We start from the raw sequence: 27,198 nt of genomic DNA on the forward strand, positions 1-27,198 counted from the left end.
AAGGAACTCAAGTCCAGCTTGTCTACGGTCACACAGGAGGTTTCATTCCAGACCTTCCTACTTCAAATATAGTATTTAATCTACACATGCTGAGTTTCTTCCTCCATTTTATTTCACATTCCTCTGACATCTTTCTTGGTCTGAATGTCACTGTCTCTCCCCTTCCCTCCCTCCCTCACTTTCCTTTCTTCTCTCCCTCTATCCTCTCTCTGAAGATTTTGGTAGCAGAAGAGAAGGAAAGAGAGTAAGTCAGGAGATTTGAGAGGCCTAGGCTCAAGTTCTAGAGTTAGAAGGAACTTTAAACTCCATCTAGTTCACTTTATGATTGAATAATCCAAGCCCCAGTGAGATTAACTTGCTCCAGGTCACCCAGGAGAGCCAAGATTCGAACCTTGAATTATTTGTTTTCATTGTTGTATAATCACTTCCATATATCTTAGATTTTTTCCCTTTCCTCCTTTTACTTCCCCCCCTCCCTTTCCTCTCCCTCCCTGAGATGACATGCAGTCTTATACAGGTTGTACACATACATTCCTATTAAATACATTTTCACCTTAGTCATGTTGCATAGAAGAATTAAAGTGAATGAGAGAAACTGTAAAACAAAACCAAATATAACACAAAAGAAAATGGTCTGCTTCATTCTGCGATTCACTTCCATAGTTGTTTTTCTGGATGTGGAAGGTGTTTTGCCTCAAGACTCCATTGGGAATTTTTTAGGTCCTTACATTGCTGTGAAGGGCTAAGTCTACCAGAAAAATTCCTTGCACACTGTGGTGGTTGCTGTGTACAAAGTTCTCCTGGTTCTGCTCCTTTCACTCAGCATCAGTTCACATAAGTCCTTCCAGGCCTCTCTGAAGTCTTCCTGTTCACCATTTGTTATAGCACAATAATATTCCATTACATTCATATGCCACAACTTGTTCAGCCATTCCCCAACTGATGGGCATCCCCTTGATTTCCAGTTTTTGGCCAACTTAAGTCTTTAAGACCCCACTTGGAGATGTAACGAGTTTATTTTCAGTGTAGGGGCAGTGCAAAAGGAAGCTCCTGCTAAAACTTTTAATAAGCCATTCTATGACCCTACAGTGTGCTAATAATTTACACTACAGCTGGCTCCTTTTCTGGAGATTTTCTCTCGCCTTCCAATCTGTTTTCTCAATGTTTTCCTCTCACTTTTTTTTTAAAGTTTTTCTTTACCTGTGGTTTGTGTGACCTCTGGTGGACAAAACTCATGCAGCTGATTTAATGAATGAGTTACATTTTTATTTTCCTGTATTGGATTGGTTGGTTGGTGGTTGTCCTTCGTTTTGGAAACCGACCAATATGATAAAATCGGAGACTTGTAAGATTTGGAGCTAGGTTAGGATTGTTTAGTCCAACCTCCTAATTTTACAAATGTGGAAACTGCTGCAGGGCAAAGCTTAGTGATTTGCTTCAGGTTGCGTAGGCAGGAAAGAAAATCACAGAGCCAAGACTGGAAGCCCAGGCCTTCTGACTCTTCACCTTGTGCGACTGTGATGTCAAGATTTGAAGAAGGAGTCTTCTATGTCATTGATCCTCAGCTGAAGACAAAATTGCTGGTTGAAAGTCATGTGGTATATATTTTCCTAATTTATTAATTTTCCTCAAAAATTCATGTTTGAGCCTCTATCACAATTATTTTGGATGCTGCTTTTGGCTGGATCGCAGGAAACCTGGGTTTGGGTGGCTGTGGGAAGATTGCTGGAACTTTTTGTGCCTGCATTTTCCAATTAGAAAAATGAGAACAGTCCTCACTGGTCACTTGTCTTTATATAGTGAAGTCATATATATAAAAGAAGTGGAAAATCACAGATCCTGTGCAGTGAAATCATACAGTTAGCTAAGTGTTGAGGATAATTCAACTACTTGTTATAGGACTTACAGAATCATAGATTTAGAGCTGGAAGGGACCATTGGGCCCAATACTTTCTTTTTACAGATGAGGTTACAGAGAGGTTACTTAACTTGTGAGGGTCACGTAAGCCAATAAGTATCCAAGATGGGACTTGAAGCTGTGCCTTCCTAACACTAACAGCCTTACCAGTTATTAGAATGATTGAGGCTAACGCACTAAGCTTTACTAAATTAGTATGCACAGCTTTGTAGTGTGCTTAGGATAATTTCCTCAGTGTTTTATACATCCCACCTGATCTTCAGACCCAATGGTCTGTCCTTTGGCGAAGGCATTACCCTTGTTCTCTGAATTTCTTTCGGTTCTTTTTAGCAGTTTTGCACCAAAGATACATAGAGATGGAAAATGACATTATCCCTACCACCTTCAAGTTCACATTCTAATTGGAGGGCTTTGATAATATCTAGGCAAAATGCCCTTAAAACAACAACAACTTGAGAAGAAGGGAATCTTTTAGCTGGAAAAGTTAAAGATTTAATGGAGAAAGTGCCATCTGAGCAGGGCCTTAAGAGAAAGCTTTTAACAGACTAACAAATATTGGGGGGAGATAGCTTACATGAGTTCATGGAGATGGGAGAGTGAAAAATAACACTGTTTTAGGGACTAGTTAATCAACTTAAATGGAAGATTCCATAGAGTTTAGAAGGTAGTAGTGTGAAATCAATCTGGGTAGATAGGTTGGAACTGGATTGTAGAAAGCCTCTGTTTTATCCTTTACACAGTAGAAAACCACCATAAACTTGAAAAAAGGAGTGTCAGATCTGTGCTGTAGGAAGATTATATTGGCAGCTTTGTCAAGGACAGACAAGAGAGGGGAAAGACTGGAGAGTGCTATAATAGACCAGGGAAGACACAGTAAGGGTCTGAACTGGAGCAGTGTGAGTGGGGAGGATGAGACAGATTACAGATATGAAAGATAGGAAGGTTGGGTTGACTGAATTTATTCATAGAGAGACTGGATGTGGGGAAGAGTCAGAGATAGCTAAGGCTTTCATCAAGGGTGACAGGTATTTAGACAGCACCATCCTCAGAAACAAGGAAGCTGGGAAAAGTCAGATTTATGAAGGAAGAGGATGAGTCCAATTTGAAGAATTGTAGAATTTCAGAGTTAAAAATTGTAGAATTTCAGAATTAAATTTTTTTAATTTAAAAATTAAGTTAAATAAAAATTAAACATTAATTAAAAATTTTTAAATGGAAACAGAAGGTACCTTAGACAGATTTTAAGTCAGTGCCCTTATTTTATCTGTTAGGAAATTGAGATTCAGAGGGGCTGAATGATTTGTCTAAATATATCATCAGTGGCACAGCTAAGACTTAAATGTAGCCATCCTTACTGTCCATAGGATACATAGGATTATAGATTTAAGACTTGAAGGGCTCTCTGTCCTCTAGAGGTGGTTAACCTAGAGTCTGTGGACTTATTCTTTTAAAATTGTGATAACTATATTTCTACATAATTTCTTTGCAATCCTCTATATTCGTTTAAAAATTATTCTGAAAAGGGGTTTGTGACACAAAAGTTTAAAACATCTGAAATATTCCATGTTCTCATTTTACAGATGAAGAATCTAAGGCCTAGGGATTAAAAAAGAATGACTTTCCCAGACCTTCAGTGCTATTTCCCACTGGACTATTTTGTTGTTTCCAACCATACGCCATGCCACCTTTGTAATGTTATTACCTCCCAGAGAAGTATTCAGAGCTTATACTTGCTTTTCCAAGTCCAGTGCAGAGCTATTAATGATTTGAGTTACAAAGCCAGCTACACAAGTGATGTCAAACTCAGATAGAAACAGAGCCACTAAACCATACGCAAGGATCTCTGCCTGCCATATGCTAATTAAAAAAACACATTATCCTTTATTTATGATGAATTTTTTTATTCTTTTAAATATTTCCCCGTTATATTTTATCTGTTTCCAGTGACAGTAGGAAGTGTTGTATTGAAGTGTTTGACACCTCTGGTCTACACAACCCAGATTTATCAGGTAATTGATAATAGTCCTTTTCTCAGGCATCCCACTTTCTATAATCAAGGCCACACACATTCTATTTAAAAAGTGTCAATTTACTGGACCAACGGTCTTGGCTGGTAACACAAAACATCAGAATGTTTTGACCTGCCAACCTTGAGGTATAACTGACTCACAACTTGTTGTCAGAACTGAGCTGAGAGGCTGATTCAGAAACCAGGCAGATAAGATATTTAGAAGTTGGGAGATCAAAGGCAAAGAGAGATAAAGCAACTGTTAATGAAAAGAAATAGACTGGGCAGGAGATTCATTTCTTCACACATTGTTCGCTGCCCAGCTTTGCGTGTAGAGCAGCTGGAAACCTGTGTCTCTTACAACCCAGTCTTCTTTGCCTGAAAGACCCTCCCCGCCAAAATCATCTTTTTCAACACTCCTGTCCAGTTGTGCATTGTTATTCAGTAGTTGCAGACTCCTCATGTCCCCATTTGGTTGGGTGGGTTTGTTGTTTTTGTCGTTGTTTTGGCAAAGATACTGGCATGCTTTGCTATTTTCTTCTCCAGCTTATTTTAGAGATGAGGACACTGAGGCAAACAGGGTTAATTAAGTGATTTGCCCAGGGTCACATGTCTGGTAAGTGCCCGAGGCTGGATTTGAACTCAGGTCTTACTGACCCCAGGCCCAGTATCCACTGCACCACCTAGCTGCCCTTCCGCAGGATGCAATCCGCTACAACAGTTCTATCATGCTGGCATAGCAGCCATTCATAGGTTGCTTAGCAAGGTTAGGGGTGGGGGGGTGGGGAGGGGTTGCTTTTAAGCAAGGCAGCAAAAAATGCTTCTGGTCATAAGAGAGCTTGTGTGTGAGCTGCTGGCCAGCCAATATTCTGTTTAGGCCTAGATTGGCAGGAAAGAATTTCCAGCATCTCTGCGGCCCCCATCTGTGACCCCTTGTCACAGTCACTCACCATCCTCCTTCCCCAGGATTTCTTTGGGAGGCATTTTAATAATCAAGCTGAAAAATCCTACATTTCTACAACATGGAATCCACGGAGATCTGTGTTTTCTCATATGCTGGCTAAAGAGATACCTTGTGGGTGTCACAGAGATCTGTATCTGCATCTTTGTGTAGATGTATAAAATATTTGCCAGACCTATTCATCTAACTATCTAAAAGCAGTTGACTTAGTTTTTAGCAGTCCAGCCTCTAAGGTGCTCTTTGGTCTCTACTAGAATTAGTTGCTTGTGCACATCTTTTTGTATTGAGGTTTTGGGGTTGCCATTCTTTCTACCAGGGTTTTGTTTCTTGTGCCAGTTTTCTCCTCATTCTGACAGCACTCATGAGCGACCAGCTTAGAAAGGGTCTTCTCTTCCTATTGTTTCAGGGAAAATAGAGAAAGTCAAACCTCCTCCATCCCCCACAACAGAAGGGCCCAGCTCGCAGTCTGATTTACTTCCCGAAGAGGCTGCCGGATCCCAGCGGCCCAAGAATCTGATGCAGACCCTCATGGAAGATTATGAAACACACAAATCTAAAAGGCGCGAGAAAATGGATGAGAGCAGTGTAAGTTTTTCCTTTCCTTTTCCTTACTCTAAGGCAGTTGCTAAGGGCTTTGACCTCACAGGGTTGTCTTATGGCTAAGGTTGTCTGCAACCCTCCTTGACTCCCCAAGTTTCAGACTATTTGAAAGGTTCCTTAACTAGTTTGGAAATATGTGACTCTCTGGGGAGTATTGTCCTTTTTGTTTTACTGACTGCAGAGTGCCAAAGTCTGAAGGATGGGCACCCACTGGAATTCTGCTTCAGTTCCAGGCCTTTGAGATAATTTGTGCCAGCCACACCCTTTAGCATAGTTGTAGCTGTTTGGTGAATTCAGAAGCAGAGACAGGAAAGTTGTGGGAGAGTTGGGATATCTACCAGGGCCATTAAGGACAGCCTTCCAACCACAGTTTTGATTATGAACACTCCCTGGCTTCTTCAGTAAACCTTTGCCTTTCCAAATAGAGTGAGAATAGGAGTCCCTCATAGGACTGTCATTTCACTGCTGACAATACTTGGAAGAGTGAATGTAGTCAGTAGTCATTTCAAATCTTTCTGCTTATTGTGGCGGGAAGGGATGATTTAAAACAACAGTTTAACATACACACACTTTTCTACAGAAATCTAAATCACCACCTTGGGACCTCTGCATTGACAGTGTCCCCAGGTCATCTACTCAATTACTTCATGAACCTGGCAGTTGGGTTGTTAGCTCTAAACCTACACAACTGATATATTTACTGCTCTTTTCCAAATTAACCTTCTGAGAATGATCAGCTTTCTTAAAGCATTGGTCCCCAAAATAAGGCCCATCCTCTCTGTCCCCCATAGTCTCACACTGGGTTGGCCTCCAACACACCACACCAATCCATATCCCCAAAAACCTCCCCTCTCCACTCTGCAATTTCCCAATATGTCCCTTTTAAAGTATAGCTTCAATCCTTCTGGGACCTACTACCAGTGACTGGCAGCAATCATTGGTATCAATGGGGGAAAATCCCCCTACATACACTCCCCCAGCATACCCACCTCCTGACCCACCTTTTCATTTTGGATAGGGAAATTGAGTCCCACAGGAGAAACAGACATGGATAAATGGTGACCTGCGTCTATCTCACAACACTACCTTTCCCCAAAAACACGTTCCACTTCTACATTTCTCTATTTCTTTTTAGGACACTGGCACACTCTAGTCACTCAGATTCGCAGCATTGGCTCATCTTTGCCTCCTCACTGCATCCCCCTACAGACCTAGTCAGTTGTCAAATCTTATCATTTCTCACTCCTCCACATCATGTTCCTTTCTCTCTCAGACATTATCTCCCCTCCCCTGGGCCGTTCCCGTAGTCGCAAGACTGTCCTCTGCTAACCAGTCCTACACAGCTCTGTCAAAGCGGTTTTCTTAAAACATGGCGCCCTATTGATTCTAGGATAAACATTTTTTTAATATTTATCTCGTTTACATAATATATGTTTTTGTGGAAGTGTTATGATGCCCAGAATTACTTGTGTAATAGCACAATTTACAAATGAGTATTGGGGTACATATTGAAGCATTTTTGCTGATGGGGATAGATCATCAGAAACTTCCAAGACCACTGCCATAGAGGATTATGAGCATGAATGCCACAAGACTCACCCCCGTAAGATACTTCTGAAGCATCAGGCATCCATACTGGATGGGGCTCACTCATGTCAGTATTGCCTTCGCTTACTGTATTCTCGTTCAAGTAAGTTAGAACATAAAGGGAGGATTTTCATATGTGTGTTGAACCAGATACTGAGAGGTGTTTGAAGGAGACAGTAGGTGTGAGCTATTGAAATGGATTTTTTTAGTTGTCACCTGGAGGCCCTGAAGTTTTCCTGGGTGGCTGCATTAAAAAGTGCCTTGGGCCTTACTCTCTAAAATTGGAACTTGTCTATACAGAGCATGTCATGAAGGAATGAATGACTCTGTATAAGATTCACAAGCAGTTTGTGCATTCCATGAAAGGGGGAAGTAGGTAGGTCTGGAACTCTGCTTAATTTGCAGAGGGGAGTGGGGTGGGAATTATTTGACAGCTCAAAAATTCAAACTCAAATTTAAAGACACCTCACTGTCTTCCATTTGGTTAAATTTGGATGTAGGCAACCCATTTAGAACACTTATCCAGAGATACAGGCCTTGCCCCTTAACATTAGACTATCCTTACAGTTTTTCTAGAATTCTCTGAAGCATCGTATTCAATCAGACCCTTCTGGAGGCTGTAACAATTTTGAAATTAATTTCTCTCAGCTTCCTATTTATTTTCTTCTTTTAATCTTGCACAGTACCTAAGCAGCTCTGTGGAAAGGTAAGCCTGGTGACATACCCCACGCTCTTCCCTGTGGTATGGATGTGCTTGGACAAATGTAATCTGCTTTTGCACACACTCCCAACTATGATGGTCTCTCCTTGCTGTTCTGGTCTGTGTTGTGGATCTGCATCATTAGCAAGTGTTTCTGTTTTAAGTTTTGCCCTTTCTTGGAGACAAGGTTTCTCCCTTTTGAAGTCATGCACTGCTAAATCTTACCTGAGAGCAGTGGTAAAGCATTGGGACCACCACCACAAGTAATTTGAAGTACATGACATTCCTGCAGCAGTTCACTATGGTTTAGTTCATTTGTTACTGTCAAACTGCCAAATAATTAGCACCAAGTGTGGTAGATTGTCACCTTTGGCTTAATGAGTTCATTTGGAATCTGTTTTGTTTCATTGGTCCTATTATTTTTCACACTTCCTATTTAAGTGAACACTAGTGCAGAAGCTTGCCCAAGGGCATCTTATGCCCCACCCCCATCCAAGCCTTCCTGTCTTCCTTTCTGTAAATGCATCTATTGGAAGAGGAAAGAAAACAGCCAACTAATTCTCTCTTGGATTAGATATTAAATATTTTTACACTGCCCAAAGCAGTATTGACCAAGCATTTTGCACCATAAGATCCTCTCAAATCCCAACGGAAAATATATCTGGATCACTGCATCTCTCATTAAGGAGCAGATCACCAAGAGCATCTACCATCATCTCACCTGAGCTAATTTATAATTATCAGTCAGGCACAAGTATACGATCAGGCTCGTGTCATCTTGTCGCTCATAGGATTGTGGGCATATGTCATCAGATACTTAATTTAGCCCCACTGTATTCCTATCCCATGAAGAGCCTCTCTGAAAGTATTCATTGGATCAGGAAGTTTATTATGATGAATGTGTGTTTGTTTTCTCCTGTGGACCTATGGCTCTACCCTTTAAGAAAGAAAAAAGCAGAAAATTTGTTGTGAAAGGTAGATTAGCAGTGTTATTAACCGCTTGATGACTGCACTGTGCACCTTCTGTTGCCTTTAAGGCTGTGGCTGCGGCTGTCCTGTATTGATTCTGTACACATACCTATTTCAAAGGCTAAAAATGTGGCTTCACACTTCCTGCACCGCTCCGGGACCATTGCAGCTAACGCTAGAGCCCTCGATGCCCTGCCCCTCTCTCCCTCCAGATATTCTGTTAAGCAAGTATCAGATAATGACAGAGCACAGATTTATCCGTATCCAGTGACTTGTATAATTTCCTTCACTGGTGAACTTGCTGAAGAAATTGCAAGCCCAGATAGAGACACCAATCACACTAGCTTTGCAAGTAATCCCTTACCAATTTGTCGTAGAAAGTCACAGTCGGCTGTTGAATTGTATTCGAAAGAATGTTTTTCTGTGTGCTTCATGAGAGGAAGGCTCAATTTCAAATGGTTGGTTGGTCAGTCTTGTTGGATATATGTGTAAGTCAGATGCATGTTCTTGGTGAAAAGTGGAAAGTTGTGGTTTCTTTCCTCCTAAGTAAATTCGACAGCTTACTATCTAACAAATTCTTTGTGATAAAACTTAGGCCCTGCTAAGTTGAAGTTTCAGTCCACTCCAGTTGCAGTAATTTTATGGTCACTGTGGTGTAGTGACCATCAGCTCAGGACCCTAGGGATTTCCTTAGTCTTTTTTCCACAGTCTTTAAATGCCAAAGACTCAAGGCCATGATAGTCCTGCTCCATAAAGTAGTTAAGGAATATATTAACTTTTCCTAAGCTGGATGATTATGTTGTCAGACTGCTCTAATTTTCAAGCTAACTGTGGCCAGACTGAGAGATTTGGGTTGTTTTGGCCACTGGAGGCCACTATCCTAAAAGCCACTGCTAACGATTTCTCCAGTTGGTGAAAAAAGGCTGATGAGAATAGAAAGGATAAAGTGCTTCTCATTTAGAAAAAAGGATTTGGGTGCCCATCATTTGGGGAATGGCTAAAGTTATGGAAATGAATTGTGATATGCTGTAAGACATGGTGAAAGGGAGAGCCTCAGAGAAATGTGGGAAGACTTCTATGAACTCCTACAGAGTAAGGCAGGAAAATCATTTCTGCAATAACAACAATATTGTAAAGAAAAAACAGCTTTGAATGGCTTAAGAACTCTGATCAGCGCGGTGGCCAAGCACAGCGTCCGGGGACTCATGATGAGACGTGCTCCTCGCCTCTTGACAGAGAGGTGATCAGAGGCAGATTGAGACCTTTTTCATTTTTTTAACATGGCCAATGTAAGAATTTGTTCTGGTTGACTATACATTTGTAACAGGGCTTGTTTGTTTTTTTCTTTCTCACGGAGTGGGGACAGGGGCTTGAAAAAAATTGTTTAAAAAATAGACTAAAACTCATCGGCAACCTGGAAGCCCCCCAGATCTTCCCTTTGGGGGTACAAGGGTTTTTCTTGCTTCTTGAACCTATTTTTTTCTACTTGGATAACAATTTAAAATACCCTCCACCCTGTCACAGACCCTCTTAAGCACATTCAGTTACAGTCATGCCACTGCCATTGGTTTCACCTAAACCCCAAGCTCCAAGGCTCTTTTCATTTTCAGCCCACAGTGCTCTCTCATTTTGTAGAGACTAGGAGAGCTTCAGAGTGTGCCATTCAGATATATTGCATCCGACCCAATGCTTATTAGCACATAATAAGTGCTTGATAAATGTTTATTAATTGATTGATCAAGCTGCCTCATCCTTAATCTCAAAGTGGTGTTAATGTGTGTGCATAAGGGAATTGGAGGTCATAACTCCACAAAGACCCAGGGTCACAGCTTAACCCATAACATGTACTCTCCCACAAAGCTGACACATGCCCAGGGATCTTTAGACCTCAGCCTCACTCACACTGAATCTCTTCCTCTAACTTATTCAGCTCACCACTCAGGTTCCCAGGTCCCCAACAACTGCTGTATGAATGCTGGGCTGGCCGGTCATTCATACTTGGGGTTTCATACTACTTTTCTCCTTTTCCTCTTGTTTACGTTATCACTCTGCACATTGACTCGGTCCCTTGGACTCTCAGTTCTTTCCAAGCATCCCTTCCCAGTTGATCACCAGCCTCAAGAGGGATAGATTCCTTAACCTTACCAAATATGCCCTTGAAATGGTAAGCATCTGCATCCTAGCATACCTTTTGTCTTTTTCAAGTATGTCCCCAGGACCTAATGCTCTGGAGTAATGTCCCCTCCATGTCCTTTATCATTTCCCTTTCTGCCCCAGTCATCGGTATGGTAACGACTCTCAGAGGAGGACTGGATTGCTTTAACCTTTCTTATGTGGAAACTGTGGATTGTCCTGATACTGGGATTTTAATGAGTATTAGTCATTCAAGATAGAATTCTCTTTATTTTTAAATTGTTTTTTCAAGTAATTTCTTCCACATATTTTCTGACAGCTTGGTACATGGGAAGGAGATTTGAGGGGAGGTAACTTTTTTTCTTGTGGTGTTTCTCCTGTTCAGGCTTATCAGAGGATCTAGTCTTCTGGTAGTCTATTTATAATCTTGAGTTCATTGAGTAAAGTTTAATTTTTTTTTCCCTTAAAATTGCCCTCTCTTAATCTGGCATTTATGTAATGATAGTAAAAGTGCCACACACTTTAAAAAATTTTTGGTTTTAAATTTATTTTACAAGAATATATTAGGGGCAGTTAGGTGATACAGTACATAGAGCACCAGCCCTGCAGTCAAGAGGACCTGAGTTCAAATCCAACTTTAGACACTTCCTAGTTGTGTAACCCTAGGCAAGTCATTTAACCCTGATTACCTCGCAAAAAAAACCCCCAAAAAACAAAACAAAAAAAACCCCAATAATAATATATTATCTCTCCCTTCCACTGTTAATAAATAAATTAAACCCTTATAACATATGCATAGCCCAATAAAGCAAATTTCTTCATTGGCCTTGTCCAAAAACTAAGTCTTAATACACACTTGTAAACCTCTCCAGCAGAAGGCGTGCTCATCATTAGTTGTCTTTATTCATACGCCGATTAGATTCTCAAGTCTTTTTGAGTTGGCTTTTCCATATGATGTTGCAGTTTTATAAACTGATTTGCTCCCTTCGATCTGCGTCATGGGGACCTTGCTAGTTACCTCTAAAACTGTCCATCTTGTCATTTCTCATGGCACAGACTAATATTCCATACACCTCAGTTTGGTTAGCCATTCCCCAAGAGGTGGGCACCACCTCATTTTCCAGTCTGGAGCTATAAACAGAGCAGCTATGAATATCTTTTGTATATATAGGTTCATTTCCACTTTACTTGGTCTCTGGTTCTGTGGCCCTCATAGGGCTACAGCTAAGTAAAGGTATGAAATCATATCCCAATATTGTTTTCTTCTAATCCTTCTGTTATTGATACCTTCCCTGTGAAATTGGCCTAGCTTTATAAAATCCCCATTTTTTAATGCCCCTTTGATAAATGATCCTTTCAGGAAGAGTACAGCTGTAACACAAGTCATCTGTGAAGAATGAAGTACAAGTCCTAACAGCTCTGGTAACTTTGCTTTGATGCTTTTTCACATTTAGTGTCCCACGTCATCTGATCAGTGTTCCAACAACTGTGTTCTCATCTGACAGTTTGGGAGGAAGGCACTGTTTAGGTACCTAGCTAAGTCATGATCACATAATCCCAAATGGTAACTTCTTTGGAAATGGCCATTTTCAGCCCCACTGCTGGCATTCAGCATAAGCACAACTTGCACTGGAATTAGAAATGCAAGTTGTAGCACTGTGTTTGGGGTAGAAAGATTCAAGGGAAATGAAGTCTTTTGGCTGGAGGACTAGGAAATCCCCTGGAATTCATCTAACCCAAGTCTTTTCCATTAAGAGCAAACAAAGGTGTCAGTAATGGACTGGTGATATACAGTAAAACCTTGTTAATTCAAAAAGCAAAGGGCTGAAAAACATTTTGAGTTAACCAGGTATGGCTTAGCTGATATTTTTATTAAAGAAAAAAATAGGACATCATTGTTTCAAAGATGCAAAACTTTAAATAAATATCAGAACAATAAAGCCTTTACTGTATTTGGAATTGCCTTCTAAAACCACTTCTGAATCACCATCAATCCATCACCTAGAGGTAGACTTACTCTCAACTCTGGATGGTTTTAAAATGTTGGCATGCCTGTTCAGTGTACTAATGTTGGTCTTTTCCCTCTCTACCAGTACACCTGTAAATTACTGTCTAACAGCAAGGTTACTTCCGAGGTACTTTTCAACTTGCCTTTCTTGGTTTCTCCTTGCATGGTGTTTTATAAATGCATGCTGTTTTGGCTTGATGCTTTATGTTGGTTGTGCTTCGCAGTTAAAAACTTATAGTTTGAAAGAGCCATAATTTCTAAATTGGTATGGGTACTCCATTGATCGAAGGTTGAGATACTTTCACACCTTAACCATTTCATGAACTCTGCCTTGGGGCAGCAGGGGACTGGCAGGGTGGGGAGCTGTGAGGAAAGCAGACTTCATTTCTTGGTGGCCAGACTTCTGGTCTCTTTGAACTTAACCTAGGCTGGTGTTTGACAAAAGATACATTCCATTACTGGGTCCCAACTCCAAAGGTTCCCAACCTTTTTTCCCCCATGCCCATGGACTTATAATAAACTTTCCCATACTCCTTACTCAGTATGAAAGAAAATGCGTTCCACATATGGCACATAAGAAATAGATTAATTTTTTAATAAGATGATACAAATTATTTACAGGATGTTCACTTATACCTTGTTAGATGCATGTGTCCCAGGTTGGGAATCCATACCTTACATGATATGATCTACCACTCCCCTGATAGATCCTTTCTTTCTGTTATGGACCCCTTTCAGAATAATATAAATGAATAAAACAAAATGTAGTCTTATAAAAGAAATTAATTATGTTGACATAGTTACCAAAAATTTTTTTAAAACTAGCTCATGCATCCAGGTTAAGAATCCCTGTCTGAGAGTTCAGGATCATCCCCAAGCCACAGTGAAGCATAAGGATGGGACTATAGTGGAGGTCTTAATAAATTCCAAGGGAGAAACAGTATCTCCCACCTTTTTTTCCCTGTTTGCCCTTTTCTGATTTCTGGAAGTATCTGAAAAGGGTGAGAGAATTGCTATGTTGTGTTCAACAAGATGGTGCTGTGTTGTGTAGTGTGATGGGGGTGGGGTGAAGGAGTACCTTTTAGTTGGTAACTATTCTGTATTAGGACTTTGACTGGTGGACATTGAGCTTGTCTACTCCTTAAGAAATATTTCATTAGAAAGGTTACTTTCTTTTCTCCTTCTTCCTTTATGAAAGGTGACTTTTAAGTACATCGTAGCACAAAGGAAAACAGTGGCTCTCAGTTTAGAGGCCCTAGCTTCAAAGCCACCTGCTTAACACCAGTTTGACCCCGGGCAAGGTATCTGACCTTTCTGGGATTCACTTTCTTCAACTGTTCTGTGAGTGAATTGGACTAGATGACCGTATAGAAATATCATCCTAAAATGTTGTATTTTTAGAAACACAAAAATCTTGACAACTTGCAGATTGCCAAAAAACTCAGCACTACATAGTAATTCAAAATGTATGAATGGTAATCTTTACATCTCAAACAACATGTATGAAAAATTAAAACTTTTCATTAACTGCTTAGAAACAGTATCTTCTCTTTGCTCTGGATCAGGGGTTCTTGATGTGCGTGCGCATGCGTGCGTGTGTGTGTGTGTGTGTGTGTGTGTGTGTTTGTGTGTGCATGCGTGTGCCATGGACCCCTTCTTAGAATAATGCTTTTAAATGCATAAAATAAAATATGGTAGGATTTCCAAGGAAACAAAACATTACTAAAAATAAAGATGTATATTTTTCCCATCCAAGTTCACACTCCCTGAAATCTGGCCACAGGCATAGGCCCAGCTTAAGAACCCTACCTAAAAGTAAGAAAGGCTGTGGGCTCCTTTCACACATACTTTAATTTAATGGTAAGAAATAAGGCAGCAGGAAACAGTAGAAACAGCACCAGACCACAAGTCCATCACATATGCTAATGCTGTGTGACCCTGGGCAAGTAACTCAGTGTGGGCCTCAGGTTCTTCATCTGAGAGTTGAATGACTCATCTAAGATCACCCTAGTGACCTTGGTCACTAGGTCAACTAAGACACCAAGGCTCTTTGCCCCCTGAGTCCAGTGGTCTTTCTACAACCTACAAGCCTACCATGCTCTCTCTGTCCTTTCATGGAACAGGTGTGGCATGTTTTGCCAGTGAGGCAGCCAGAAAGAGCCGACCCCACTTGGTTCTCCACCCTTTTTTAAAATGGCGTTCCAGGGTTTTCATAAGAAAATCCTACATTATATCTAAGGGAAAGCCATAAATGGCCTGTATCTATTTTGAAAAATGAGGTCTATGCCAGTACACATTGCCATATAACAGTCAGCTGAAAATGACTGTCTTGTCTTCATTAATCTTTAGTCTGAAATTTAATCTGATTCTCCATCTCATGCGTTAATATCTGTCCTATAACCTTGGCCTGAAAAAGAAAAAATGTGTTCTTTCCCACTTTCATCATCAGAAAACAAACCCAGAAATATCTTCTCACTGATGTTTCCCTTAATAGCTCATTTTGTCCTGCTAGAGAGATGCTCAGAGTCAGGGCTGCCCCTGTGACTGAGAGCAGCCCCCTGACTAGTGGCCCCAGCATCTCATCTCAGCTTTCTCATCTGTAAAAGGGGCATAACAAAAGCACCTACCTCACAGGGGTGTTGTGAGGATCCAAAGACATTCTACATATAAAATGCCCAACAAACTTTAAAGAGCTATATCAGCTCTTTATATTAGCTGTTAGTATTTCAGATGTGAAAGTGGCTATGATATCAAATGCAAATGTGTGTGTGTATAATTACGAATTAAAATGCTCTCGTTGCTTTACTGGCCTGAAATTACATTTGGCTGCTTATGTTTTCTTTTAATATCTTGCCTTGAATGCTCCTATTTGCTTGTTTTGCATTTTTCTTTATTTTTTACTTCAATTAATCTGAAGTTTCTTTTCTTGGACTTTGGGTGACAGATGTTGGGACTGGTCTAATACTTAGTGTCTTTCCTCTTCATGACTAATCATTGTCCCTGAAGCAACTAGTTCTTTCTCCCTTTTTTTCCTCCCAAGTTAGAAAATAAAATAGTGGGTCACCAGCTTGACTTCTTATCATTCATTCAGCTACTTTAAGGTACCTGGCTTTTATTCAGGTATGTACACATTTTACTCTCTAGTGCTGTCAGAGACAACTTCTGGGGTTCTCAGATATTGTTGGATTTTGCCTGTGGCACTCTCCTTGCTGGTTTAATTCAGATTTGTTCACTTGCTTAGAAGTATCCATCGTCTTGTTTAGGAAGAGACCCAAAACTTCTTCGTAATGAGAATGGTATCATATTTACAACTTTCAAAAATGTGTTTTATCATCATCTAGATAACAGTGATTTTATTAGTTTTGGGAACTCCCAGGTGAGGGAACTCCCCCTACCCATGCAGGTCAGCACCTTCTCTCTAGTCTTAAGCAGTTGTCTAGAGAATGGAGAAAGTAAGTGATTTGCCCAGAGTCTCACAGCCAGCATGTGTCAGAGAAGTTGACTGGCATCAGGGCGCCTCTCAATGCTCTGTGCCACACAGCCTGTCCATAACATGATAAAGGTTAAAATGGAATTCAGATAAGTCTTTAGAATATTTTCTCAAAATAGTTGTAGATTTTCTGCATTGTCAGACTGCAAGGGAATAAGTATTTCCTTATAAGATAACTGTTGTACCTAAAATGAATACAATCACAGATTCTACTGTGTGCTGTGTACTGAGTACATTGACTCCTTACAGTATCCCAAATAATGTTAGAGCCTTCTCATCTTCCACTGGTATCTCCTGAAAAAAAAAGTCCATGTTTGGCCTGTGTGCTTAAGGGAGGGAGAAAGAGAAAATACTGAGAGGATAGGATAGTGTCTGTGTCGAACCCTTGGTCACGAAAATCTGGTTTTCCTCCCTTTCTTTTAGGTCCTTGAGGCAACCCGGGTGAATCGCCGGAAGAGTGCACTGGCCTTACGTTGGGAAGCAGGAATATATGCCAATCAGGAGGAGGAGGAGGATGAATAAATATTTCTCAACCAAGTTTGTTTGGTGCATGGAACAGGAAACCAAAAAAAAATCAAGAAAAAGGAGAAAAGAAAGTAACCTTTTTAAGGAAATATTTATTAAGGAGTAAATTTTTGGGAGGAAACTTAAAATCAAATGTACTCATCTACTGAACTCTCAGCATACCCCAAGGGGAAAAGAGAGCAGGAGAGGATTCCTGTGACCATCCATAGGAACAGTAACAGCTGTGGTGCCTACAGCAAGTAACCATTGAAGGTCAAAGCAATTGCAGATCGTGGAAACCTGAGCAAATCAGTGTGCTTCCTTCCAGCAGGACTGCCTGCCTAGCTCTGAGCTAAGAGCAAGCAGTCCATGGGAGGCTCTATCAGAAGAGCACGTCTTGTGCAGAAGCAGTTTAGCCAGGCACATGGCATTCCTCTGGATCCTCCTACAGCTTCATTGTTCCCGTTCCCCATGCTGTGCTAGGAACATCATGATCCCCTTGTTACTCAATAGCCATAAATAGGATGTTGTTGTTTTGTTTTGTTTTTTTTTAAAGAATTTTTCAAGAGAGAGGTAAAGCTACTCTCTTTCTCTTAATTTAACTCTTTTTAAAATCAGGAACCATCACTGCAAAATGTACAATCCATATTTTACAATCAGTATACTTAATAAAATATTTCTTCCTTTTACAGACACAATCTCTTTTAGATTAGGAGGTTGAAGAACGTCAGGGAGGGGAGCCAACACAAATGAGTTATTTTAGCTTTAGGATCCTGTCTGCTTGTAATGTTGACTGGTCTCCAGTTCCTGAGAACATATTTACATAATTGTGTTTATTAATATAAAAATCTGTATTTAGTGGACAACAAGTATTTTTATGATGGGAAGGGGGCCGTGCTTGTGTACAGTCTTTACACATTGAACAAACGATTCAGAGAGTCTAGGGGTGGGAGAATGAATATAGTTTTTAGAGTGGCAATAATTGAAAACCAAGAAGGGCACATTTTGACTTAGATGTATTAAACAAGAAGACAATAGCAGTGTTTATAACTATATTTTGTAATGATGAAGCAGGCCTTGAAGAGAGTGTGAGAAATGGAAATCTTTGGATTTCCAGAAAGTGAAAAATTTGAGAGGTCTTGGAAGTAGAGAAAAGTAGAAGGAGGAGAGGAGAAAGAAGGAGAAGGAAAAAGGTTATTTTTGCAGTTCAACCAGTGTTTTTTAGAATGATACATGGAAACAAAAATAGGATTGGAGTCAGCCACAAATACTAAAAAGTGTGTGCGTGTGTGTGTGTACATGTATAAAATGTAGTATGTACACTTGTGTGCAGGTGTGCGTGCTGAAATTCCAGAATGACCTTGGATTAGGATTATAAAATTATTTTTTCCAGAGCTGTTTGCTAGCTACTGGAGTGATTGAGAATTTCTTTTTTTATGAAAAGGGATATAAAGGCACTGAGTTGAGGCAGTATTTGTAATATTAAATTGACCCAACATAGTATTTGCATGAGGCCCAATTGCAATGTTTTGAGGCAGTTTTGTAAATTGATATTTAGAAAAAGGATTGTGGTATTTATTCTTGTGCATTGTATTCATAGGTAGACATAGAGGATGCTGGTTTTACACTTTATTTCATTTAAAGCAATATAACGATCTTCTACAATTGGGTGCCATAATATCTGGATGAGAATTTTTTTTTTAATCTGATGGTGAGGAAACAATAACCTGCTTCCTTTTCTTCATAACTAGTATTTTTTTATTTTTTTAAGGCAATAACTAAATTTATTCTCACCAAAATTCACTTCTACTTTGTTCCGGTATGTCACATGATATGATAGGTGTTGCTCTAACACAGACCTGCACAGCTTGTAAACTTCGAGCAGCAGGTATGTTAGACTACAGACAGAATGAGGATGGTTGGTTGCTCTTGGGTCATGTGACAAACAGGAGTACGCAGTGGCAGTCCTACAATTTTGGGGCGCCACGTGTTGTGCAGGGTTTCTCTAACAGAAAACAATTTCCACTTAAAGTATATGGCAAATTCCACAATGCATTATTCTTGGGGTTTTTTAGTAGATAATATGTGTTGACTTGGGGGGGGAGCAGGGAATGTAAGCAAAAATGGTATTAGCAAGGGGGATAGAAATGGTGGACTGCCAAAGGGCTGTCTGTCTGAAGCCAGTTTTTAGAAATGTGAACCAAAAATTGCACGCTGTTAACCTGATGCATCTGGACCTGTGAATTTTGTTTTGTTTTCTATAAGTAATAAAGTGAAATTTCTTTGAGTCCTGCATTGTCCATAGACATCAAGAAACGATTCCAAAGTGGAGCAATTAGGCACCTATTGGGTATTTTTAAGAAGGGCTTGAGCTTGACTGAATTTTTCTTTTAACGAAGTTATGCCCACATTAAGACTACTTTTGGGAAAATGTACAGGTAGAAGGATAGTTTCCAAACAGATTAAATGCACCTGGGTTTGCATTAATGGGCTGAAATGAAACCCTTTAGCAAAAGACACTTCTTGTTCTGAGGGCCACAAAGAATTTCACAGCTAAAAGGAAACCTGGAGGTCACATAGGGTAATGCTTTCCTTTAATGGATTAGAAAACTGAGGGCTTGTGCAGAGTCACGCCAAGTGGTCCATGATTGGAATTTCAAGTTTTTGATTCCTCATCCTCCATTTCTTCTGCTCCAAGATGCTGCCTTTCTGGCTATCTATTGTCATTCCTTACCCAAAAAATATCCTCTCTGGGAGGACTGCAAATTAGAATTCCCTGAATTTTCCAGAATGCTTATTCATTTTGCAAGCAAGCATTCTTGAGCACCTGTTGCGTGCATAGCTCCAGACTAGGCTCCATCAGTAAGAATCCCAGAGGGGATTTGGTCACTGGGGAAGATAGAGTTTTTTTCTTTTTTTAAATGAAAAGAGTAAGTCCTGCTTACTTTCCTTTCCCCACCCTAAACTCTATCCTCTCCCTAAATATCCACAGAAGAATACTCAAGTAGATGGAATATTTTGTATTCTTGATGAAATCAAGCCTGTCTTTCCCTCTCCCTCCAAGCACAGAGTGGAAAGAACGCTGACTGGAATCTGAGGACCTGAGTTTAAGTCCTGCCCTTGGTGTTGATGACTTATGTGACCCTAAACAAGTCACTTTAGTACCCAGTCCTCCAATGACCCATCAGTTCAGTTGCTGATGTGACAGGTTGTCTCTTGCCTCCTCACCTTTGGTTTTTCATCCAGAAATTGCGGAAGCAGAAGTGGGGTTTTGTTCCCAGCAGGAGGCATAGGCTACATGTGCCCCTTGGATCAAGCTATGCAGTTTATTCTCCTTGTCAGTATCACTTGCATGTTACCACGTAGGTGTCCATATATATATGTAGTATATATAGTATGTATGTATATATACATACATGTATGTATCCATATGAACACACATATATATGAAATTCAAAGAAGGAATATTATTACAGAGTTAATACTATCTTCATGGAAAAATAAAACCTTTCTCCAGCTAAAGGATGGATGTAATGAGATTGTATTGGGGGAAAAAATAGCTTTAGCATTAGCGTTAGTGAGCATACCCAGTTTTGGGTTACAACACTAATATCCTGAGCTGTTATTCATGGAGCTGCCAAACTTTGATTTTTTTTGTCTTGCTTCTTGATTCATATTACGTTAAAAAGAAAAAAAAAAACTTTTAGAAGCCACGAAGCAGTCGATTATGACCTGTCAATCATATTGTTTACCTGGCTTTCTGTGTATGTTAACCTCGTAAATGTAATTATTCTGCTTCTGTTTTATAGTGACTGTGAGATATACAGTGCAAGTATATAATTATTTTCTCATTAAAACCAAAGCCCGTGTTGTGTTTCTATAAATGACTACTATTTAAATCTTAGTCACTTGGCCTGGAGAAGATGGATCCAGTGGGAAAAGCAAAATCTAAATGAAGGCAATTTGGGAGCTACAGGTTTTGAAGATGAAATCCTTTCACATATGTCACCCATAAAATATCCAACTCAAGAGCTCAGTGTATACTAAGTATGAGCTTGTCAGGAATGTCATGGTTCCCAGAGTAAACAATTTTCCATGCCCTCGACTAGTTTGGGGAAAGCCTGGGATGTAACCATCTACCTCTTTTGTTTGGGTGTTGCCTTCTGATTTTATCCCATAATAATTGCCTGATTCGTTCTGTCCTTCTCACCCTCCCTCCTTCTCCTCAGTACTGAAGTCTCCCTTGAAACAAAGGAAAACAGTCAAGAAAAACAGCCAATGCAGAGAAAATGCTGGAGAGACTATTCGACATTATGGAACAGGGGGAGGGAAGTGTTTCATCGCTTGTTTTCCACAGGCATCCTCCTTAGAAAATATCCTAAATGTGGGATGCCCACCTTCTTTACCTGAATTAAAATCAATCGGCATTTATTAAGAGCCTACTGGCACTTGAGGAAAGTAAGACAAAAATTAAATCAATTCAAAGATGACAGTTTGAGTATTCAAAATATAAAATGTGACAGTGTAATTTTCATTGGAGTTGTTTAATAATTGCTAAATGATATGAGAACCATAAGTTTCCTGAATTAAATCACTCAGCATTTATTATGTACTTCAAACCTAGCTAGCTTTTATACTGAAGACTATAGTGGAGCTCATTGTCCTTACAGACGATTTGTGAACTCATGATTTTATTTCTAAATAACTTGAGCACCTATTAATAAAATTGTTAACTGAAATCGACCGTCAAGGATGTGATTTACTTTATGCCATTTTTATTGTTTCAAAATATCATGAAATTTGGTGTTTCTGTTGGGATTCCTTGCTAAGAGATCAGTTTGAATTCTTAGGAAATTGTCCCTCAAAATTGTATTGGTATCCCCAGTGCCAAACACAGTAGGAAGCACTGAAATTCTTAGTGATTCATGAATAAGCTCAAAAGAATTTGAGTAAGTATGAGATTGTTGCCTCTTTGCCACTATAGGCTTCCTGATGTGAGCCTTCTGAGATCCAATTCTGGTAGTAATTCTGACAGAAACTGGGAGTTTGATTTGTGAACAAGAGGCATAACTTTTTTTTCTTAACATGTGAAGGTTTAAGTGAGAAAATAAATGAAGAATTAGTTAACTTACAAAGCCAGTTTAAAAAAGTAAAACTAATTGGAATAACTCACATTTGTATGGCACTTTATCTAATGTCACCGTATGTGACCACAGTTCTTCCTCACAACACTGAGGCAGTCAATGTAATTATCCCTGTTTTACAGATGAAGGGGAATGAGGCTTGGAAACATCAAATGATTTGTCAAAGGTCCCACATCTATATTTCCACATGGAAATATAGGTCCTCTAACCGTAAATCGTAGCACATCTTTTCATTATAGCAGCTGCCTCACAGAAGGTAGAAGGCCAACTCTTGCTTGGAATTTAAATTCACCTCAGTTACTAGTTCTGATAGCAGTGGGGAGAAAAAAGCTCCAAGAATCAGAATAGATAATAAAGTGATAGAATTAGTCATTTACAGTGCCTTATATGTAAAGGTTGAATAAGTAGTCTGAATATAGGATTCTGATTTTCAAAGTCCATATGGTACTAAAATGGGTAAATATGACCCACTTTAGGGACTGTGTGGTATAGTGTGCAGAAAGCCAGCCTCAGCAGGGTGTTCAAGGCTCACTTCTAATACGTATCAGTTGCGTGACTGGGTGAATCACTTAACTTCTCAGGTCCCTAGGCAACTCAACAAGGTATGGATCTGCTTTGAAAACATGGAGTTTCTTCACCAGTGAAATTCTTAGGCAAGTGAAATAATATTTCCTATAGAAGATAGATAGACAGACACATAATCCAGGCATGTAAGACATTATTCTTGTATGTCTCCCAATACCTAGCAAAGTCTTGTCACTCATATTAATTACATAATGGTTGTTGATTGATTTAATTATTAGGAAAATAAAAGAGTTAAACTATGTATATTCCTACAAACTCAAACTACTAGAATTAATGATTTTGTTTTGCAGATGGAACCACCCCAGCCCAGGGCTTTTTGTTTAAGTTGAGTCTCACTCTACAGGATGCCATTTGGGATTTTCTTTGCAATGATACTTCAGTGTTTTGCCATTTCCTCCAGCTCATTTTACAGATGAGGAAATTGAGGCAGTTAATTCACTTGCCCAGGATCACACAGCTAGTATCTGAGGATGGATTTGAACTCAGGTCTTCCTGACTCCAGGCCTTGCACTCTATTTACTCTGCCACGTGGCTGCAGCAAAGGGCACATTAACATACCTAATATTTAAGTGTTTTGTTGTTATTTGTGTGTGTTTGTCCTTCATTGCTGAAGAAGACCATGCCACCAGAGAAATAATGGCATGACTTGCCCTTGATTTTGTTTTGAGTGAGGGAGGGCTATGCAGATTACCAGCCTTACTTCTCCAGAGCCATCTGAATCCAGGTGACCAGATATTCATCAGGATAACTGATGACCCAGGATGAGGCAATTGAGGTTAAGTGACTTGCTCAAGGTCACACAGCTAATGAGTGTCAAGTGTGTGAGGTGAGATTTGAACTCAGGTCCTCTTGACTCCTGCACTGGTGCTCTACCTGCTGCACCACCTAGCTGTCCGGTTTTATTTTTGTTACTTTGTAAAGCCCAAAAATATGATGAACTGATGGTAAATCAGGAGATTGCCTCTCTGAAATAATAATGTAAATCAATGGGAAGATTGTTCATTTTAATCAATCTTTGACAAAAGTGTGATTTGCCACATTTCCTAATGTGAAGCACAGCTATCCATAATACAGGATGAAATAATATGAAACAATCTTCCCTATTGGGCAGGCCTGACTAGAACCCTGTCTGTTTAAATACTTCCACATCTTCCCCATTCGCACTCAAAAAAAAAGTTGTGACTTGACAAAGGATTCAGGAGAAAGTTCAGAGATAGTGTTAAAAATAACCCCAGGTAATAAGAGATAAAGTCCATACAGCAGCATAACCCACAAAAAGACAAAACAAATTTCCAGCCCAAGACAACTTGGAAGGTTGGCAGGAACCAGGGTGGGAGTGAAGTGCAATCCAGCAAAGGTTGCACCAGCACAACCCTGGCCCCAGTAAACCAGGATCAGACCTTGGGAGCAACTGAATCAGCAGTGGTGATGACTGCTTCCAGAGCTGTCAACCCACAGATGATAACGGTGTGAAACAACAGGTCAGAAGGAGATTATCGGGGTCTTTTTGCTAGCACTGAGGCAGGACTCTGTTGCTTTGCTCATACTCAGTTCCAGGTCCTCAGTGGCAATCCCAGAGTCAGGAGGAACACTAGCATAGTAGAGCTTGCTTGCAGCTACAGTGGAGGGGGGACCCTCCTCAGTTCCGGGGCAGAAGAGTTTTTGTGGTATCTCACAGACCAGAGCACAGGTCAGGATCATACCATCATGGAAGGACTGAAAGCTTACAGGTCCCTAGAAGTATCTCTGAAAACAGCTGCACAAACCCCCTGAACCTTGGGACAGTGTGCCCTCCATGCTGGAAGCAGAGCCCTATTTGTTTAAAGACTTAAAAGTCAACTAACGACCTGGGAAAATGAGCAAACAGCAGAAAAAACTCTGTCTGTTGAAAGTTACTATGGTGGTAAGGAAGATCAAAACACACTCAGAAGAAAACAACAAAGGCAAAGACTCCAAGGAAAATATGAATTGGTGTCAGGTCATAGAAGAGCTCAAAAAAGATTTTGAAAGTCAAATAAGAAAGGTAGAGGAAAAATTGGGGACAGAAATGAGAGTGATGCAAGAAAATCATGAAAAACCAGCCAACAGTTTGGTAAAGGAGACACAAAAAATACTGAAGAAAATAAAACCTTAAAAAAATAGACTAGGTCAAATGGTAAAAGAGGTTCAAAAAATGAGAAGAATGCCTTAAAAAGCAGAATTGGCCAAATGGAAAAGGAGGTCCAAAAGCTCACTGAGCAATTCCTTGAAAAGCAGAATGGAGCAAATAGAAGCTAATGACATTATGAGAAATCAAGAAACTATAAAACAAAACCAAAATAATGAAAAAAATACAAGACAATGTAAAATATCTCGTTGGAAAAACAACTTGACCTGGAAAATAGATCCAAGGGAGATAATTTTAAAATTATTGGACTACCTGAAAGCCATGATCAAAAAATCAGCCTAGACATCATCTTTCAAGAAGTCTTATATTCTAGAACTAGAACATAAAATAGAAATTGAAAGGATCCACACCAATCACCTCCTGAAAGAAATCCCCAAAAGAAAACTGCCAGGAATATTATAGCCAAATTCCAGAGTTCCCAGGTCAAGGAGAAAATATCGCAAGGAGCCAAAAGGAGCATATATGGAGGGCACAGGTGTGATTTGAATATGAAAAGATGATATCTAAAAAATAAAATTAAGGGGTGAAAGAGGAATGCACTGGGAGAGAGAGAAAGGGAGAAGTAGAATGGGGTAAATTACCTCACATAAAAGGCAAGAAAAAGCTTTTGCAGTGGAGGGTTAAAGGTGGGAATTGAGGGGGAGGGAGTGAACCTTACTCTTATCAGAATAGGCTCAAAGAGGGAATAACATACACCTTCAACTGGGTATAGAAATCTCTTAGTTACCCTACAGGAAAGTAGGAAGGGAAGGGGATAAGAGAAGGGCAAGGGAGAGGGTAGTCAAAAGCAAACACTTGTGAAGAGGGACAGGGTGAAAAGAGAGAAACAATAGAATAAATGGGAGGGGCATAGGAAGGAGGGAAATACAGTTAGCAATAGTAGCTGAACAAAATTTTGAAGCAAGTTTCTCTGATAAAGGCCTTATTTCTCAAACAGAGAAATGAGTTAAATTTGTAAAAATAACAGCCATTCCCCAATTGACAAATGATGAAAAGATCTGATCAGTTTTCAGATGAAATAATCAAAGCCATCTATAGCCATATAAATAAATAACTATTGATTGGAAAAATGTAAATTAAAACAATTCTGAGGCACTACCTCATGCCTATGAGACTGACTAATAGGACAGAAAAGGTAAATGACAGATGTTGGAGGGGTCTTCGGAAAAATGAGACTTTAATGCACTGTTGGTGGGGTTGTGAATTTATTCAACCATTCTATAGAGTAACTTGGAACTATGGCCAAAGGGTTATAAAACCATGTATACTTTGACCTAGCAATACTAGGTCTGTATCTCAAAAGAGATTTTTTTAAAAGCTAAAAAGTAAAAGGATCCATATGTACAAAAATATTTATAGCAGCTCTTTTCTGCTATAAAGAGAATAACAATTAGAAATTGAGAGGATGCCCATCAATCGGGGAATGGCTAAATAAGTTGTGGTATGTAATTATGATGGTAGAGTAGAGTAGTATAAGAAATGATAAGCAGGAGGCTCTCAGAAAAACCTGGGAAGACTTGCATGAGCTGATGCAAAGTGAAATGTACTGTGCACAAAGTAACAACAGTATTGTAAGATGATCAGCCATGAATGGCTTGGCTGTTCTCAGCAATCCAGTGATCAAAGACAACTCTGAAGGACTTTGGATGAAAAATGCTCTCCATCCCCAGAGAAAGAACTGATGTTCTGAATACGGATTGAAGCATATTTTATTTACTTTATTTACAGATTGAACCATACTTTTTAAACTTTATTTTATTTCATTTTTCTTGTGTTTTTGCTTGTCATTGTTTTCTTTCACAACATGACTATTATGAGTATGTTTTGCATGACTACATGTGTATAACCTATATGGAATTGCTTGTCTTCTCAATGGGGGGGGGAGAGGAAGGGAGAGAATTTGGGACTTAAAGTTTTAAAAACAAATGTCAAAAATTGTTTTTACATGTAACTGAGGAAAAATAAAATATCAAATAAAAGCTCAAAAATAAATAAAATAAAATACATATTTTGATAACTAATTCAATATAGTTAGATTCCTTTATATTCTCTGTTATGTTATATTCATTTAAAAACATCCTGAGAAGAGGTCCATTAAGTTTCTCTAGATTGCCAAAACCATCCAGGAAACAAAAATATTTAAGTATTCCTGATAGAATTTGTTTCATCATGAACCTTGGAGTCAGAATGAGGGCTTGCAAAAAAAATAGAATGCCCATCTGTGAGCAATCCCAAGCCTCTGAGCGAAAGCAGACTGCTTGCTTTGTTGAGGGATTGTGGATGGGGCTTTATTCTCAGCCCTCTTGGAATGTTGAATGTGAGTCCAGCCCTGTCAGGATCTCATCATCAGATGTTTATTGACATAGAAGCCTAATGGGAACACCCTGTCTCCTCTTCCCACCAGCTACATCCCCAGGTCCCCAG

General features: G+C 39.6%; 1 protein-coding gene across 8 annotated transcripts in view; it reads left to right on the forward strand.

Moving 5' to 3' along the window:
- PALM2AKAP2 (PALM2 and AKAP2 fusion) overlaps window positions 1-21,617 on the forward strand; it is a 536,456-nt gene extending 514,839 nt beyond the window's left edge. For 6 of the 8 annotated variants that reach the window (XM_072650184.1, XM_072650188.1, XM_072650186.1 and 3 more), the window contains 2 exons: window positions 5,294-5,472; window positions 16,798-21,617. In XM_072650184.1, the coding sequence (XP_072506285.1) occupies window positions 5,294-5,472; window positions 16,798-16,896 (278 nt within the window). In that variant the 3' untranslated portion in view covers window positions 16,897-21,617. Of the gene's footprint in view, window positions 1-5,293; window positions 5,473-7,757; window positions 7,781-12,969; window positions 13,012-16,797 lie in introns of all 8 variants that reach the window. The other 2 variants (XM_072650185.1, XM_072650187.1) reach the window with 2 other exon arrangements.
- Window positions 21,618-27,198: the final 5,581 nt, after the last annotated feature.

The sequence above is a fragment of the Notamacropus eugenii genome, chromosome 3, assembly GCF_028372415.1.
Source record: "Notamacropus eugenii isolate mMacEug1 chromosome 3, mMacEug1.pri_v2, whole genome shotgun sequence".
NCBI classification, from domain to species: Eukaryota; Metazoa; Chordata; class Mammalia; order Diprotodontia; family Macropodidae; genus Notamacropus; species Notamacropus eugenii.